Here is a 13794-nt window from a genome sequence, read left to right as displayed (position 1 = left end):
TTGGCCTAGTCTACAACCTTCCTAGGACCCTAACGCGAGTTTACTTGCGTTTAGACATAAAACAATACCGTCACCTATCCTTAAGTGACAACCGTAACAAGAACATAAATTTCAAAACCACTTTGAAAACTAATCATCTGTTCTAGGATGATTGATTACTAGGTTTTGAACCCTCTGTTATATGGTTTTGAACCCCTTTGAATTTTCAAAACCTCGTCAAAGTTTGGGTCGTATAGTGTGAACACGTGCAATCTGGAAGAGTGGATGCCTGTACTCTGAGTTTTCTGTCTAAGGCTAGAGTGTTCGTACAAATCCACATAATCGGACCAGTCACTCTTACCTGGGAACTCTTGGGGTGAGTGTCCACTTATAGGCTAAAGCATGTCTTCGCGATACGATAAGATGAGGATAAAGAGTAAGGATTGAAGCCCCCTTAGCTCTGCCAGGTACTGGACAGGGGTTAGCTCTGTAAATGTGTAGAGCCAAGTGTAGTGTGGTGTAGTAGTAGGCACTTCTAGTTTTGTGCTCTGGCCGTGTTCTCTCTCCTTTAGGCGATTTTTTGATCTTCTTGTTCTTCTCGATTTCCCTTGTTTTTTCTTGTGATCTTATGCATAACAGTCTGTGATTAGATCTTGTTCTTTCAAGTATCTATAACGAACTCGTTAGCATTAGGGATCAATTAAGAACTAGGGTTTCACTTTTGTTTTTTTTCTTCATAATCGCCGCCTTAGCAATATATTCTGAAACCCTAATCTATTAATCTATTAACCATTGATTGCGGTTAACTGAGATTAATTTAGCTAGATTGATGACACTAGTTTAATCGATCAAGGGTTGAGGTTTTGTTCTAGGGTTTAAAGGATTACGGGTTCTAGTTCCTGTGAGTTTTGGTTTCGTGTTTTGTGAAAGATTTGAGATCGGGTTCTTGTTAGTGAAAGATTTACTCTTGTCGGCCGATTAGGGTTTACTGTGTGCATGGAGGGCAAAAGTTATGGGGTTAAACCTTTGGATCTAGGTACTCCTGGGAATGATGATAACACACCACCGGTTCATGGGATTGGTCTGCGAGTAACAAATATTGAGGGTAATCCTATGATGCCGAGACGTGGTATGTACTCTACTAATAATACGTCGGTGATAGATGGGTTGCTTGAGATTTCGAAACCTGTGGAATTGGATGCTACATGGGGATATGGAGGTATTTATACGGCTGCCAAGGTGGATACCCATGCAAACCCTAGTTCGAGTAACGTGGTGGATAATACAGCCAAATTTTCTTATGCGGACAAGGTTAAAACGCAGACATCGCTGAAAAGAGAGGTTAACTTCCGAAAGTTGGATGCTACAGAGATGGTCCAGGATGCTGATGTGCTTGTTCCTCGAGAGGTAATTAAAAAGGTCCAGGACAAATTTCAGAACGTTTTGTATGGCTATTTTTTGGGTAATCGATTACCATTTCCTGTTGTGGAATATTATGCGAAAAATGTGTGGGCTAAATATGGATTCTCTAAACTTATGATGAATAAGGATGGTTTCTTTTTCTTTAAGTTTGATACAAAAGAGGGCATGGTTTTTTTTTTTCGTTTTCTCTGCTAGGGTTTGCTGATTTCGTCTCGGTTGCTTGTCTTTTGATTTGTATTCACGTTGCATGTTCTAGTTTTTGATTGCCATGGAAGCGAGTCAGATCAAACCGACGGATAAGGATGCAAGACATGCAAAGCCGCCGGATATTTTGACATCCACGTTAAACCCTAATAAGGGTTTTGCTTCGAGAACTCTAAACATTGATGGTAAAACGTTTTGTCCACGAAGGGGGGTCTCGTCTGATAATCAGCAAGGGCAGAAAGTTGTGAACATAATAGATGAGCTTACCAAAATCACTGTTCCAGTTGATGTCCAAACTGATGGCCAGCATGATGCTAATCTAGAGACTGTGAATTTGGTAGATGACCGTGCAAACCTGAATCTTTCTCCTCAGGCTACATATGCAGATAGGGTTAAAAATAACGTGAAAGGGAAACGTGAGGTTAACTTCAGACTTCTGGAATCCATGGAGACGGTGGAAGAGGCTGATGTGGTTATCCCGAAAGAAGCTGTTCGGCAGGTACAAAAGAAATTCGAGAACGTTCTTTATGGTTATTTTCTGGGTGATAGGTTACCGTTTCCGGTAGTAGATTATTATGTTAAGAATGTCTGGGTGAAATACGGGTTTGTTAAGGCAATGATGAACTCTGAGGGGTTTTTCTTTTTCAAGTTTGCAACCAAGGAGGGTATGAATCAAGTTCTAGAGGGGGGACCATGGTTGATACGTAAGATGCCGTTATTCTTAAATGTATGGGGTCCGACAGTCAGTCTAAAGAAAGATGGAATTAAGTCTGTGCCTGTGTGGGTAAAGTTTCATAATGTTCCTCTTGCTGTTTACTCTGATGATGGCCTTAGCCTTCTAGCTTCGAAAGTTGGTATCCCCAAGAGGTTAGATGCTTACACAGCGGATATGTGCATTGATAATTGGGGCCGGACTAGCTATGCTCGTGCCCTGGTAGAGATAAATGCAGAAAATGAGCTTAAGAGTCAAGTAGTTGTAGCTATTCCAAAGATGGATGACGAGGGTTTTGTTAAGGAAACCATCAGGATTGAGTATGAGTGGAAACCACATCGCTGTGATATTTGTCGGATATTTGGCCATAATAAGTCGTCTTGCCCGAGTAATCCTAAGGATAAAGCTAAGCAGGTTACTATCGATGATGAGGGGTATACTATGGATAGAAGGAGGATAGCTAAGCATGGTTTCCCGCAGAAAAAACAGAAGCCGAGATTTGTTTACAAACCTAAGCCTAACTCTAATGGGGCCAGCACTTCAGGTACAAAGGAACAACCGGAAGTAAAACAAGCGTCTTATCATGTGGATACTCAGAATAAGTTTGAAAGTCTAGCCGATGACTCGTTGAAGTCAGGAAATTTGAATGAGCTGAATTATGGTGATCCGATTTATGAGAAGCCTCAAAGTTCAGGTAGTAGTCAAGTTGACAAGAGTCCAATGCATCAAAACCCGTATGATCTTGAGGAGGAGGAATTTCGTGATCCTTTCCATACAGAAGTTTCGTCATTCATGAGTTTGAATAAAAAGAAAGATAATTCTGAGGGGGCAAGCACTCCCGGTGACATGGGTTTACATGGATAGTATAGCTGCATGGAATATAAGGGGCTTGAACCGGCCCCTGAAACAAAGGGAGGTTCAGCAAATAGTTAAACAAAATTATCTGAATGTATGTGCTATCTTAGAGTCTCATGTAGAGGTCTCAAACTTGTCAAAGGTGTGTGGTAGAGTGTTTAATAAGTGGGATTGGACGTCTAATGGAGGGGTTTGCAACAAAGGAACCAGAATTATTGTGGGATGGAATGATGAACACGTTCAGCTTATGGTGCTAGCTCAAACAGACCAGGTGATGCATGTTCAACTTAAGTCTAAGATTGATTCCAAAATCCTGTTTGTCTCTTTTGTCTATGCTAAGAATACCTATCAAGAACGACGGGTTCTCTGGCAAGATTTATGCAAGCATAGGTTGGTAATTGGGAGCCATTCGTGGATAGTTATGGGGGATTTCAACTCGGCCCTCTATATGGAAGACTGCCTGCATGGTACGTCTACTCCAACAATAGGTATGAGGGAGTTTTTTGAATGTGTTCAAAAGAATGAGTTAATGGACATTCCAGGCCATGGTCTTCACTTTACGTGGAACCAAAAACCTAAAGACGGTGTAGGTATCTTAAAGAAGATTGACCGGGTTATGGGTAACGTTGCATTTTTGGACGATTTTCCGAATGCCCATGTGGTTTATCATCCGTTCCGGTTGTCGGACCATACTCCATGTATTCTGAAAACGGCTAGAGAGATCCGAATAAAGCCAAAACCTTTTAAGTTTGCGAACTTCATTGCTGCTAAAGATGGTTTTAAGGAGTGTGTTAAGGCTGAATGGAGCAAAAACATGGTAGGTATTCCGATGCTTTCAGTGGTGAAGAAGCTTCGAAACCTCAAACACCCGTTACGGAGCCTTCTTCACAAGCAAGGTAACTTGCATGTTAAGGTTAATGATCTTAGAGCTCGTTTGGATGATGTTCATAAGCTGATTGATCAGAACCCGTTTGATGCGGATTTACGGGCCAAAGAATCACAGATTATTAAAGACCTCCAGAGCGCTGCTTATGATGAGGAATTGTTTGTGAAACAGAAAGCCAAACTTGACTGGCTTAGTGCGGGTGACGGTAACACGACTTATTTTCACAATTTCGTTAAGAGCAGAAATGCAAGGAGCAGAATTCATTCTATTAACGATGTTGATGGTAATCATTTCGAAGGCCCTGATGTGGAATGTGCTATAGTAGATCACTACATGAAGTTTTTGGGTATAGAATCTGCGGTGGAGGACATGAATATAGAGGAGTTGTTTCCAAATACCGTAAATCCGGTTGATGCTAATCACATGATTCGGCCTGTGACTCGTGAAGAAATAAAGGCTGCAATGTTTAGTATTGGAGATAATAAAGCTCCAGGGCCTGATGGTTTTACGTCAGTTTTTTTCAAGAAGACTTGGGATATAGTGGGTGAAGAGGTCTCCGATGCGATTATGCAGTTTTTTGAGAATGGTAAATTGCTTCAACAGGTTAATCATACTATAATTGCTCTTGTCCCTAAAGTTCCTACTCCTTCGTCGGTGCTCGACTACAGGCCCATCTCTTGCTGCAATGTTATTCTTAAATGTATAAGCAAAATTTTGGCGGATCGTATAAAAGGGAGTTTGGGTGGTTTGGTGAATATAAATCAATCGGCGTTCATTCCGGGTAGGAGGATTTCTGATAATATCTTGCTCACTCAGGAATTAATGCATAATTACCATCTTCATAAGGGAAAACCAAGGTGTGCCTTCAAGATTGACATTCAGAAAGCCTACGATACGGTTAACTGGTCTTTTCTAAAGTCTAGTCTAATCAAGTTTGGTTTCCCTAGTAGAATGGTTGATTGGATAATGACATGTGTGTCCACTGTTTCGTTTTCCTTGAGTGTTAATGGGAATCTTTGTGGTTACTTCAAAGGTAAAAGAGGCCTTAGGCAGGGAGACCCTATATCCCCTTATTTGTTCACGTTAGTTATGGAAGTTCTTTCGTTGCTGTTACAAAAAGCTGCTGCTCAACACCCTGCGTTCAGATATCATGATAAGTGCAAGCAGCAGAAGATTATCAACGTGTCCTTTGCCGATGATCTTTTCCTGTTTATTAACCCGGACACGGTCTCTGTTAAAGTGATGCGTGATACATTGGAATTGTTTACTAGAATGTCGGGACTAACTCCGAATCTAGCGAAAAGTACTACATTCTTTTGCAATGTCTCTCATGTGGTCAAGCAGGAAATTCGGTCGCTATTGCCGTTTCAAGAGGGAGAGCTCCCTGTGAAGTATTTGGGAGTGCCTCTTATATCTACTAAGCTTATGTATAAGGATTGCAAGATTCTTGTGGACCGGGTAGATAAAAAGATCGATCATTGGATGAATAAAACTCTTTCTTTTGCGGGTAGACTCCAACTGATTAAATCAGTCATATCGGCTATGCATATTTATTGGGCATCTGTGTTTATGCTTCCAGCGCGTATTATTGGTGATATTGAAAAGCGTATGCGGAATTTTTTATGGAGCGGGGGGCTGAATAAAGTTAGTCATCCTAAAGTGGCATGGAAGAATGTTTGTCTTCCTAAGACGGAAGGGGGATTGGGTATTCGAAGGATCCAGGATATGAATAAAGCTCTTCTCGCTAATCATGTTTGGAGTATTTTGCTTAAAAGGGAGTCGTTGTGGGTTAAATGGGTCCATTCTTACAGGATTAAGGGCAAGAACTTTTGGGATATTCCGTTTCGGGGTAGCATGACTTGGGGGTGGCGGAAAATTCTTAACCTTCGTGCTTCTATTCGCCAGTTTACTTGGTATGAGATTGGTAATGGCCAGAGCACGAATGCATGGCATGATAACTGGTGTAATCATAGTCCTTTGGGAGCCTTCATTACGCCAAGACGCATACATGGGGCGGGATTTAATATGAGTTCTAGAGTTGCGGATCTTGTCAGTCACCGTAGTGAGTGGACATGGCCTAGCTCGTGGCTTCAGTTATATCCGGGTTTGATGAGTCTTGTGCCGCCTATTCTGAACCAAAATGTTCCGGATAAGTTGATTTGGAAGGATAGAGATGCTAAGCATAGGGAGTTCAGTACTTATGAAGCTTGGGATAACGTTCGTTCGCGGGGGGAAGAGGTTCTTTGGGCTGAGCTGGTGTGGTTTTCTCAGTGTATCCCGAGGCATTCGTTTCACATGTGGCTTGTTATAAAAAATAAGCTCAAAACTCAAGATCGGATGGGGATATGGGACGCAGGTAGTGCAACTAATTTAAACCTTATGTGTTGTCCACTTTGCTGGAACGGTAAAGACTCTCGTGATCACTTATTTTTCCGATGCTCGTTTGGGTTGCAAGTGTGGAATATGGTTAAAGATTTGGCGTACATGGAAACAGTCGATGCCAATTGGGATTCTATTATGAATTGGTTCTATCATAATCCTTCGGGTAAGTCGGCTAAAGTTTTAGTTGGTAAAATGGTTGTTGCGGCTTCTACTTATTTTATATGGCAAGAGAGGAACAATAGATTATTTTCTACAAAGCAGCGGGATGCTACCTTGATTGCAAATATTATTCTCCATACGGTCCGCATGAAGTTGATGACGTTCAAGCCAGGGAGAGGATCCAAGAATCCGTTATTGCTAGAGCGGTGGAAGTTCCAAGTCAAGACTATGAGCATTGATCCAGGCTAGAGTGGATATGTAGTCTTTGTGTGTCTTGGTGTTGCCATTGTTTTGGCTTCTGGTCGTGTTTTGTTATGGTTGTTTTTGTTTTGTTTGGTCGTGAATGCTTGTTGGTGTTTTTGGTTTTGCTAGTCTTGGAATGCCAAGGCTAGCCCTAGTGTGCCTCTCTGGCCCACTCGTGTTATTCTTTATTCTTTATATAAAATTTACCGGGGTAACCCTTTACCCAAAAAAAATACAAAAGAGGGCATGGCTAAAGTATTGGAAGGGGGACCATGGTTGATCAGGAAAGTGCCGTTGTTTTTAAATGTCTGGTCTCCGGCTGTCAGCTTAAGGAAAGAGGGTATTAAGTCAATTCCGGTATGGGTAAAGATGTACAACGTTCCGATTGCTATTTATACGGATGATGGCTTGAGTATGTTGGCTTCTAAGATAGGTACTCCGAAAAGATTAGATGGGTATACGGCGGATATGTGTGCGGATAACTGGGGAAGGAGCAGTTTTGCAAGGGCTCTAATTGAAATAAACGCGGAGAATGAACTAAAAGACCATATCATTGTTGCTATTCCGAAACTGGAGGAAGAGGGATACATCACAGAAAAGGTGAAGGTGGAGTATGAATGGAAGCCTCAGAGATGCTCTTTGTGTTGTATCTTTGGACACAACGATCAAACATGTGCCAAGAATGTTCAAAATAAAGCTAAACATGTGGTTGTTGATGAGGAGGGGTTTACTACTGATAACAGGAAGGTGGCGAGAGTGAGTATGATGCAGAAAAGGCAAAAGCAAAAATTTATCTACAAACCTAAGATGAATAAATCAGGGCCGAGCGCATCGGGTACTAAAGAGGGTAATGTAAACGATCTAGAAAATCAAAAGGTGAAGACTCGAAACTCGTTTGATGTTTTGTCAAAGGGGGATGGGGATACGGAAGTTGGTAATAAAAGTCAGGTTAATGAGGTTAGAGCTGGTGAAAAAAAAGGTAATGGCACAAGTTCTCGAGTAGAGGAAGAGGTTGTGGAAACTATTCCGACTGAAATGTCTGAGTTTATGCGACATGATCAATGTAAGTATTCTGAGGGGGCAAGCACTCCCGGTCATAATGGTTTTAATGGATAGTATAGCCTCATGGAATATAAGGGGTTTGAACCGACCCCTAAAACAAAGTGAGGTTCGTGCACTGGTTGCTGAAAATATATTAAATGTTTGTGCAATACTTGAGTCTCATGTGGATATCACGAAGCTTGACAAGGTGTGTAAGGGTGTGTTTAGGTCTTGGAGTTGGACGTCTAATGGAGCCTTATGTAATCGCGGTACAAGGATCATCTTAGGTTGGAACATGGATGTGGTCGATGTTATGATTCTGTCCCAAACGGACCAAGTCATACATGCTCAGGTGTTTCCTAAAGCTGATAATAAATCGTTTTTTGTTTCTTTTGTTTATGCGGAGAACAAATACCAGGATAGACGATCTCTTTGGGAAAATCTGTGTATGCACAAGGGGTTGTGCCATAATAAGCCGTGGGTTCTAATGGGGGATTTCAACACTGCTTTACACGTTGAGGATTCTTTGTATGGGCCGTCTACTCACTCGATTGGTATGAAGGAGTTCAATGAATGTATTCAATACACGGAATTGGTAGATATTAATGGTCACGTGTGACACCTGTGTCACCGCGACCATCAAACAAATACCAAGCCGATGAAATATTGTATTTCATACTTGGGATCATGTATAAATATGTGTATCTATTGCACATATCAATTCTTGTTCAATTTCAAACTTTACATCGCTTTCTAGAGAATTATACGCAACCTGGTGCGTAAACGTACTTAGTTTAATGCGAAAAATACTCCGGGACATCAACATATACTTAACATACCTTAAATAACCTTTACATAACTTAAGAATAAGTTTTGAAGGCTTTGGTATGGCAAAAACAAGTAAATTCGCTTACAGGGACCAAACTTGACAAATTGCGAAAGTATGCCAATTTGAACTATAACGAACATTCCAGAACATGTCCATAAGTTAAACATACCATAAATATCCTTTACATAGCTTAGAAATAGGCTTTGAAGGGTTTGGTATGCTAAAATAAACTTTTGGATCATTCAGGGACTAAAAGTGTCAAAAAGTGCATAAGTTTGCACTTTCGCGCATAACTTACGTTCTGAATACATCCAGACATCCAAAAATTTATGTAAGCATCCTTATATTATGCCTTAGTGTTTGGCATGAGAAAAATCCGTTCGTCGCGTCATTTGGATCGTCTTTCGCGCTTATGCGCATTTCGTCGTAACTAAGCGAACATCGCGATCATACGGCCAAACGAACCAACACCCGGCATATTTTTGAGCATGTTTCATGTCCACAATGTTTAGGCATCATTTTAGGGCCTTAAAGTTGGCTTTACGAGCCTTAGAAGTGTCGGAAATGGCTTAAATACGCAACAAGGACCAAAACTGCCATTTCTGAAAGTATGTGCAGATCAGACAGGCCCAGGCGGCCCGCCTGAGTTTGTGCATATCCTGATGCGGGCCGCATGGCCCCTTCAGTAACAGAAAAGTTGTTTTTTTGCTAAGATTGGCCTTTCAAACACTCCAAAGGGCAATGCCCTTTCACCATCTCAGGAGCTAAGGGTCACATTAAGCCACCACAACATCTTGACAAGTGTAAGGCTTGGATCGTTGCACGATATTCAAGAAACGATCCTAACGGATTTACTTTTCCTATAAACACCCCCCCCCCCTTTTGGTGAAAACCCACAAAAATCTGATCAAAAGCTCTAAGTTGGAACCTTTGTTTCATACCTGAGCCATTTTGATCTAGATTAGCATTCGGGGACCCTTCGTAAGTGTTCTTTGGTTCTTTTATTCGCTTTTCGAGTCTGAAAGTCAACGTTTTGTTGACTTTCTGCGTTGACCAGCCTATGGTCAACACGAAGTTCATTGGAACTTCATAACGTGAGCGTGATCACGATGGCTATAGTCCATGGCGACTATACCTACTGATTACCACGTTATCTAGGCTAAGTGACGAGTCGTAGTTTCGGCCAAAATGCACATTCTTTCGTATTTTGTAACCAAACTACTCGTGAGCATCAAAGCCGTTTGTTTTGATGCCAAACCCGTTTTCTGAACTCAGTTAAGCATGTTCTAACATGCTAAGCTCGTCACTTTTAGGTTAGTGCTTATATAGGGTCGTAAGGTAAGCGATCTAAACCATCGCTTATACTTTCGAACCCGACCCATTTGGTCGATCATTAGGATCCGACCAAACACATTAGGTGACCATAGCTATAACCTTCCGAGGTTATACCTTATGGCCACGATGTTAGGCGTTCCAAACGCGTTCTACGCGAACGACGCGTTAAGGTAGCATAAGCTACCTAAACGGGTCGTAATGGGTCGCAAGCACTTAGGTTAGGTTTCATTTTAGTATGTAGGCTTTGTTAAACCATATTACACGAGTTTCCATACTCGTTTGGTTTACGAACCCGCATACTATCCGATCCTACCGATTTAGGTCCGGTATATTAACATAGCTACCTATTAGGTGCCGTTTGATATTCCGTGATCTCTAGCATTATTTGGTTATTATACAAGAACTACAAAGCAATCTCAGGTGAGTACATTGAACCCCTCTTTTACTGTTTTCTAAACTGTTTTGGGGTGAAACACATGTGCCTACTTGTTACTTTCATGCTTTCCGGTTTTCACATCATATACTTGCTATGTTCGATAGTACATATATAGTACATGATTTCATTGTGTTTATGCTATGTATGACCATTGTGTGCATACTTAGCACATCATTACAATACATTACATGCTATGTATGCCGATTGTGTGCGTACTTAGTACATTGCTTTACTTTACATGCTATGTATGCCCATTGTGTGCATACTTAGTACATTGCTTTACATTACATGCTATGTATGCCCATTGTGTGCGTACTTAGTACATTGCTTTACATTACATGCTATGTATGCCCATTGTGTGCGTACTTAGTACATTGCTTTATATTACATGCTATGTATGCCCATTGTGTGCGTACTTAGTACATGGTTTTACATTGCATTTCTGTTGCATATGCTCATCCAGCATATGAACACATTATACTACATTTTGAACCGTTGTAACCATTTGACTATGTGAACCGCCTTAACCCTTCGATTATATGAACCGTTTGTAACCATGGAACCGTGTAAACCAGTTGTATCCGTTGACATGATTTCATTGTGTTTATGCTATGTATGACCATTGTGTGCATACTTAGCACATCACTTTACAATACATTACATGCTATGTATGCCCATTGTGTGCGTACTTAGTACATTGTTTTACATTTCATGCTATGTATGCCCATTGTGTGCGTACTTAGTACATTGTTTTACATTTCATGCTATGTATGCCCATTGTGTGCGTACTTAGTACATTGCTTTACATTTCATGCTATGTATGCCCATTGTGTGCGTACTTAGTACATTGTTTTACATTTCATGCTATGTATGCCCATTGTGTGCGTACTTAGTACATTGTTTTACATTACATGCTATGTATGCCCATTGTGTGCGTACTTAGTACATTGCTTTACATTACATGCTATGTATGCCCATTGTGTGCTTACTTAGTACATTGCTTTACATTACATGTTATGTATGCCCATTGTGTGCGTACTTAGTACATTGCGTTACATTGCATTTCTGTTGCATATGCTCATCCAGCATATGAACACATTATACTACATTTTGAACCGTTGTAACCATTTTACTATGTGAACCGCCTTAACCCTTCGATTATATGAACCATTTGTAACCATTGAACCGTGTAAACCAGTTGTATCCATTGACATGATTTACATTTGACAATAGACATTTGACTATACATAACATTTCCACAATTGTTAAACATTTCATCTTGATGGGTTGGTTTGAGTAAGTGACTAAGTAACGAGGCGTGTGTAATATGATACAAGCATGGTGGATACGCCGCTGGTACTTCCTATATATAAGTGTTTGTATGGTATTACATATCGTAGCATTATTTGAATCATTTCAATTTGAGACATATAACATTTTATACAAATAACACACTTTTCACGAGACATTGATTTACAAACGACTTATCTTATACAAACACATTTTACATGGTTATCCGTTTAACCATACAGTGTTCTTTTATTTATACATATCATCTGATCTTATCGTTTTTCAAATGATTTACAAGACAAAGCAAATTACAAGGTTCATGACTAAACATTTTCTCAAACATAAGTCATGAATTCCCCTTTCACAAAACCAATGTATCTCACAGGCATTTTTATGCTGATGTGCCTATTTTCACATGTGTTTTCAGGAGATGATGCATAGGACTTATCAAGACATACTTAGGCAGACCTGTGCCTTAGTGACTTAAAACGAGACAAGAACTAGTTAAATTATATTATGTACTCTTGGTTTCCTCTTTAAAACAATGTAAACTTTCATGTTTGATTAATAAAACGAAACTTCAATTGCCATGGATTTGAAACAATTGATTCTGTTACAACACTCCCCGACGTTTCCGCCACGTTTTGTATGTTCTACGTGGTCGGGGTGTGACAGAAAAGTTGGTATCAGAGCCAATGGTTATAGGGAATTAGGTTATTAGTAATGCTTTGACCTAGTCTATAACCTTCCTAGGACCCTAACGCGAGTTTACTTGCGTTTAATCACAAAACAATACCGTCACCTATCCTTAGGCGACGACCACAACAAGAACATAAATTTCAAAACCGCTTTGAAAACTAATCATCTGTTCTAGGATGATTGATTACTAGGTTTTGAACCCTCTGTTATAAGGTTTTGAACCCCTTTGGGTTTTCAAAATCTCGTCAAGGTTTTGGGTCCTAAATAGTGTGAACACGTGCGAACTGGAAGAGTGAATGCCTGCACCCTGGGATTTCTATCTAAGGTTAAAGTGTTCGTACAAATCCACATAATCGGACCAGTCACTCTTACCTGGGAACTCTTGGGGTGAGTGTCCACTTATAGGCGAGCATGTCTTCGCGATGCACTATGAGGATCTATTTGCTTTGACTCAGCCTTGGTGTTGTTTGTTTGCTTCGTGGATTCAAACCAATGACCCTCAACCATGATTATGGCCGGTAATTGTAACATCCTATTCTTACCCAATGCCATTTCATTTGTTTTCTTTCTTGTCTCTCATTTAGAATGCCTCCTCGACGCGAAAACCAGATAGCGACTGCAGAATTGGCAGAGATCATTGCGCAGCAAATGGCTGCTCAATTCCCAAACCTCTTTGCTCAATGGAACCAAGCCAACAACAACCATAATGCCACCTGCAACTTCAAGACGTTCAACTCAGCTAAGCCATCAAAGTTTTCTGGGTCTCAAGGAACGACTGCACTTCTACAATGGTTCGAGAGTTTAGAGAACACCTTCAGACATGTTCAATGTCCAAACGAGCGAAAGGTAGAATTCGCATCTAGCGTCTTTGAGAAACGAGCTTTGACATGGTGGAATGGTGTGATGAGAGATAGGGGTGCCGATGTGGCACTAGCTCAAACATGGCAAGAGCTCTGATGATGAAGGAATTCTGTCCTCGTCACGAGATCAGGGCCTTGGAAACGGAGTTCGACGATCTTAAGCAAGTTAGCGGTGAGCATCGAGCCTACACGGACCGTTATGAGGAGTTAAGTTTGTTATGCCCGGATATGGTTACACCTTTGGATAAGGCAATCGAAAAGTACATTGATGGCCTCCCTGACTCAATACAAGACATTGTGACTGGTAGCAACCCTACTACAGTTAGACAGGCCATTGAGCTATCTGCAACCTAGACTGAATCAAAGATCAGGAAAGGTAAACTTTTCCGAAAAGGTGACAAGAAACCGGTCGGGGAATCGAACCCAATCGAGGAATCAAAGACCTTGGATGAACAGACTGAA

The 13794-nt window shown here is 40.9% G+C and overlaps 2 protein-coding genes across 2 annotated transcripts; both read left to right on the top strand.

The window, feature by feature from the left end:
- Positions 1–975: 975 nt before the first annotated feature.
- LOC110891359 lies at positions 976–6848 on the top strand. The gene is made up of 3 exons (XM_022139055.1): positions 976–1569; positions 1658–3167; positions 3283–6848. The coding sequence occupies exons 1-3, from the start codon at positions 976–978 to the stop codon at positions 6846–6848; spliced, it is 5670 nt and encodes a 1889-aa protein (XP_021994747.1).
- A 240-nt stretch (positions 6849–7088) lies between these two features.
- LOC110891353 lies at positions 7089–8502 on the top strand. The gene is made up of 2 exons (XM_022139050.1): positions 7089–7905; positions 7964–8502. Exons 1-2 carry the CDS (start codon positions 7089–7091, stop codon positions 8500–8502), a joined length of 1356 nt encoding a protein of 451 aa, XP_021994742.1.
- Positions 8503–13794: the final 5292 nt, after the last annotated feature.

This window comes from Helianthus annuus, chromosome 2 (assembly GCF_002127325.2).
Source record: "Helianthus annuus cultivar XRQ/B chromosome 2, HanXRQr2.0-SUNRISE, whole genome shotgun sequence".
Classification (NCBI taxonomy): Eukaryota; Viridiplantae; Streptophyta; class Magnoliopsida; order Asterales; family Asteraceae; genus Helianthus; species Helianthus annuus.
This window is presented reverse-complemented; position numbering and strand designations above follow the sequence as displayed.